General features: G+C 43.3%; 1 protein-coding gene across 1 annotated transcript; it reads left to right on the forward strand.

Annotated features, from left to right (window-relative positions):
* The first annotated feature begins 3,420 nt into the window (after positions 1-3,420).
* On the forward strand, positions 3,421-4,857 carry LOC131641554 (uncharacterized). Its single transcript, XM_058911860.1, has one exon. It carries the CDS (start codon positions 3,421-3,423, stop codon positions 4,855-4,857), a length of 1,437 nt encoding a protein of 478 aa, XP_058767843.1.
* Positions 4,858-5,387: the final 530 nt, after the last annotated feature.

Here is a 5,387-nt window from a genome sequence, read left to right on the forward strand (position 1 = left end):
ATCCTGTACCCACTCTGTTGGCCGACACTTATTATGCCATCCACTCAAGATATGGGAAAAAAGGATCAGTTGGGGGCTGTTTACCAATACTATACGAATGGTTTTCTTCACATTTGCCTAAAAGCGGAGCGTTTGTCACCACCAGAGATTCACAGAAATTGCCCCAAAGGATCATGGGACTTACTGCAAATGATATTGTTTGGTATCACCTCCGAACTGACATTGATCAAGTTATAACCAGATGTGGCAGTTTTGGCAACGTTCCTCTCATAGGGACAAAAGGAGTTATCAATTATAATCCGAAGATTGCACTGCGCCAATTGGGTTTTGCATTGAAGGACAAGCCTTTGGATAAAGAGATATTTGAGTCTGTTTGCTTTGAGAAAGGAACCGATCCAAAAGGTTTGGAGGAGGTAAGGAGTGCGTGGAACAAAATTCATACAGATGACCGAACTACCTTGGGGGGAAAGAATGCTATTGCTAAGAAAGCTTATACTGAATGGGTTGAAGAGAGAGTTAAGGAACGCCTGTTGCCCTTCCCGAAGGTTAGCCCTCTATATGAACAACCACTTGAGATTTTAACTGCCACCGTACCAGCTGAGGAGTACAACCAAGTACATGTGGAGAATATCAGGTTGCAAGAAAAAAGAGAAGACGCTAAGATAAAGTATTTCTTGGTGGATCAGAAAAGGGCTGAATTAGCACATGATGTTAAAATGTTGAAAGGAGGATCTTCTAGAGTTCAAAAAAGGGCTAGAATGGAAAAGGGTGAAAGAGCTACCACTGTTCGTATTGAGGACCATCAGAGGGTTATAGAAGAAGCTGTAAAAGAAGCAGAAGAAAAGCTCAAGCGAGAATACAGAGAAGATTTAAGGGCTCACAAGCTCAGAATAGAGAAAGAGGCTAGGGCTGAAGTAAAGAGTTTGGAAAAGAAGCTTGAAGAGGAAACCACCCAGAGGATGGTAGTTGAGAAGAAGCTTGAAGAGGAAACTACCCAAAGGACGGCAGTTGAGACACAGCTTAAAGGTAGTCATCTCCGCTCCGCTCGATTAACAGAAGAGAATGCAAAGCTCAGAAGCCAGATAACAGAAATAGGAAGTACATCTGGGAAAGATACCCCCCCTGATTGCAAAGGATGTGAGAGCTTGGTGGCCCACTGTGAGATGTTAGATGGGCAGTTGTTCCGCAAAGATGTGGTGATTCAAAGTTTTGTCAAAGGAAGAGATCGAGAAGTGACCAAGAAAATGTTTGATGAAACTAAGAAGTGGAGCGACGAGCACTTCAGACAAAAAGATAGGAGGACCTTTGTTTTACACCAAGATGGATTAATGTTCGAGCTTGTATTTCATGACCACCACCAGGCTTGTTGGATGGGGTCCTTCTATTTTCAGTTATTTGAACTATCTTGTTAATGAATGGGTATGCCCGAATTTAAGAGTATGTTATTAATGAAATCTGAGTCTTTTGCTTCCTCTTGATGCTTATCTTTTGTCACATTGTTAAACATTCTTGATTAATATTAAATATTTTGGATACCCTGAAAATGGCACCTCACATCATATGCACACATGCACCTCATACACATCATGCACAAACAGGTACATCAGGTGGTGTTCTTATTTGACTGATCAGGTTTTCTATTTCAGCAATTGCACCTCCCCCTACACATCGCTACTACACAAGGGCTAATCATTCACTGCAAATGGATCAATTAAGGGACGATCTTATCCAGATGAGAACTCGGGTTACTGCTCAGATGGCTCAGTTCATGGAAGTCATGCAAGGCATGGCTGATCGCCAAGAAGAGCTTAGAATCCGGATGGACACAGTTGCTCAAGTTGTTGCGGACCCCCCGCAAAGAAATCATGCTGATATTCGTGTCAATGGTGAACCTGTGAACGGAGGACCTGGTGTAATTCCTCCTGCTGCCAATCAAGGTAATCCTCGTGGGCCTCCCCAGCCTACTCCTGAAGGACAAACTACACAACAAATCAGAAGGGCTGCTGCTATCCCCGTGTTGAAAGAGGACCAACACGAGGATTTGTTTCCTGAAAGTGAATGGGGATTTCCACATGATGCTGGAAGGATGTTTAGAGGTCTGGAGGAAAGGATGAAGGCCATGGAAGGCCAAGGACTCGGTATGGATATCAATGACTTGGGTTTAGTTCCTGGCGTCCGTGTGCCACCGAAGTTCAAAGTACCTGATTTTGAGAAATACAAGGGGAATACTTGTCCCAAGACACATGTCCGAGCTTACTATCGCAAAATGCATGTGTACTTTGAGGACGAAGGATTATTGATGCACTTCTTCCAAGATAGCCTGACTGGGGCATCCTTGGAATGGTACATGAGATTGGAGTGGGCTAATATCCGAAGTTGGAGGGACCTAGTTGATGCCTTCATAAAGCAGTATCAGTATAATGTTGACATGGCACCGAATCGCACTCAGTTACAGAATCTAGCCTAGAAAGCTAATGAGTCCTTCAAAGAATATGCGCAGAAATGGCGTGAGTTGGCGGCTAGAGTCCAACCACCTATGCTGGAAAGAGAGATGATGGATATGTTCACCAACACTCTGGAGGGCCAATACTACTCCGCCTGCTTTGTATCCTCGAGTTTCGCCGAGTTGGTTATGATTGGTGAACGAATTGAAAGTGGGATTAAGGCTGGTAGAATACAGAATCCAAGTGCTGCTAGTTCCTCCTCTGGGGCTGGTGGAAAGAAACCATATAATGGGTTTGCCAAGAAAAGAGAAGGCGAGACCAGTGCCGCTTACTATGGTCAAGGCAAGGGCCACGCTTATCAACAAGTAGCTGTTGTAACCATATTGAATGCTCCTTTTCAGCAACATCAGCAACGAGGGTATGCCCCACGTCAATATCAACCGAAAGCGCCGGAAAGAGTTTTTGATCCGATCCCGATGACATATACACAAGTGTTGCCATATCTCCTCGATCTGAAGTTAATACAATTGAGGACTCTAGCCACTCCTACTAAGTTGCCTGCTAATTGGGATGCCAATGCGAGATGTGAATTCCACTCTGGGGCACCTGGACATAGCATTGAAAACTGTAAAGCGTTGAAGCATCAGGTTCAAAATCTTCTCGACTCTAAGGCCATTGAGTTTACTCCTACTCAAGGACCTAATGTTGTTCAGAATCCTATGCCTCCCCATGGAGCTCACGATGCAAATGCCATCGATTTTGTTGAAGATACTCGCTTGGTCAAGATGTGATCGAATTGGGCTCCCTGCTGCCATTATTGAAAGAGGAGTTATTGAGGATGGGTCTATACTATGGTTATGGGGAATTATGTACTGACTGCATGGCCATTTCCTCAGTTTGTGATAAGGTGAAGAGAGGGATCCAATAGTTGATAGATAGTGGGTATCTACAGTTTGAGCATGTGCGACGTCCTGAAATGGTTGAAAACAAAGTCAATGTGGCATCCATCCCGTATACTCCTGCCAAGATTCCCATTCCTGCCAAAGCACCTCCTTTGGTCATTACATTGCCTGGTCCCGTCCCGTATCACAGTGAAAAAGCAATCCCATGGAATTATGGTGGAGAAGTTTTCTACCAAGGAGCCAAGTATGAGATTAAAACGCCGGTTGAGAAAGAAGATGTGGATAATGTTGTTGGCATTGGAAGAATGACAAGAAGTGGTTGTATTTTCAATCCTCCCCAAAATACTCGCGATGATAATGCAGAGGCTCTAGCTCAAGCTAAAGGAAAAAGAGTGGTAGAGGATGCAGTGGATCAAGGGCAAAGCTCTAATTCTGAAGATACTGTGGCCAAAGAGATGGAAGAGTTCCTAAAGATCATCAAGAGAAGTGAGTATAAAGTGGTTGACCAGTTGAGTCAAACTCAATCAAAGATTTCGATCTTGCAGTTGCTCTTGTGTTCGGAAACACATCGAAATGCTTTGTTGAGACTTTTAAGTGCTGCCTTTGTCCCTCCAGAAATCTCAGTGAATCAACTTGAAGGAGTGGTGTCAAACATCAATGCTGGTAATGGATTGGGGTTCACTGATGCTGATCTGCCTCCTAAAGGTAGAAACCACAATAGAGCTTTACATATATCGGTGGAGTGTAAAAGGACTATGTTATCATGCGTTCTCGTGGATAATGGATCCTCTTTGAATGTATTACCGAAGTCGTCTTTGATGAGGCTAGATTATTTTGGTGTTGAGATAAGGCCGAGTGAATTGACGGTGAGAGCTTTTGATGGATCAAAGAGATCAGTGTTTGGGGAAGTTGACTTGCCGATAATGATGGGTCCTCAGCTTTTCACTATTAATTTCTTTGTGATGGATATCCACCTGTCTTTCAGTTGTCTCCTGGGACGTCCATGGATCCATGCTGCAGGGGCCGTGACTTCCACATTGCATCAGAAACTCAAATTCGCGACTCAAGGAAAGATAGTCACAATATGTGGTGAGGAAGAACACTTGGTAAGCCATCTCGCGTCCTTCAGGTATATTGATGTGGAAGGAGAGGTCCACGAGACGCCTTGCCAAGCCTTTGAGGCTGTCCAGACTATCAAGATCCCTTATGTTGAAAATAAGAAGTTGGAGGCTCCCATGTCTTCACTAAAGGAAGCCAAAGCTGTGGTTGAATCTGGTCATCCTGAAGGATGGGGTCGAGTTTTAGATTTACCAGTCAAGCAGGATAAATGTGGGATCAGATATCAGTTGGGTCAGAGTTCATCTAATGAGGCCCCCAAGAAGCCCGGAACCTTTGTTCCGATTAAGTTCTCTAGTGCTGGCATCGTCAAAGACCATATTTGTGCTACTAATGATGAAACAGATAGCGATTATGACATTGAAGAATGGATCAAGCCGTGTGCCCCAGGATAGAAGATTCTCAACTGGTCGTCCGAGGACATCATCTCAATTGCTTTGGATCAAGAGTAATACTGTTTGTTTTTGTTTATCATATAATAATTCCTGTGTTCTTCCCAAGACACAGTGAACACATGTAGGGCATCATTTGTTGTTTTTCAATGTTAAAATCATTAATAAAAGGATGTTTTTGCATTCAAATATTTCGTTCCTTGTCTTTCATTTTTACTTTTACATTTGTTTTAAATAAAGAAAAAATGGCAACGTTTCTTATTCATCACCATCCCTCCATTCTAAAATAAAGCATAAATCATAATTCATGCAGATCCACTTCTCCTCCAGATTCTGTTGATAACGATCTTGCTATGCCTCGTTATGACTTCGACAATCCTATCTATACCGCTGAAGAAGGGGATGAAGAAGATTGTGAGCTCTCTGATGAGTTGGCCAGATTGTTGAAACAAGAAGAGAAAGTGATCGAGCCACACCAAGAGCCTATTGAGACGGTGAATCTTGGCACCGAAGAGATGAGAAGGGAGGTTAAA

This window comes from Vicia villosa, unplaced genomic scaffold (assembly GCF_029867415.1).
Source record: "Vicia villosa cultivar HV-30 ecotype Madison, WI unplaced genomic scaffold, Vvil1.0 ctg.003833F_1_1, whole genome shotgun sequence".
In the NCBI taxonomy this organism is placed as follows: Eukaryota; Viridiplantae; Streptophyta; class Magnoliopsida; order Fabales; family Fabaceae; genus Vicia; species Vicia villosa.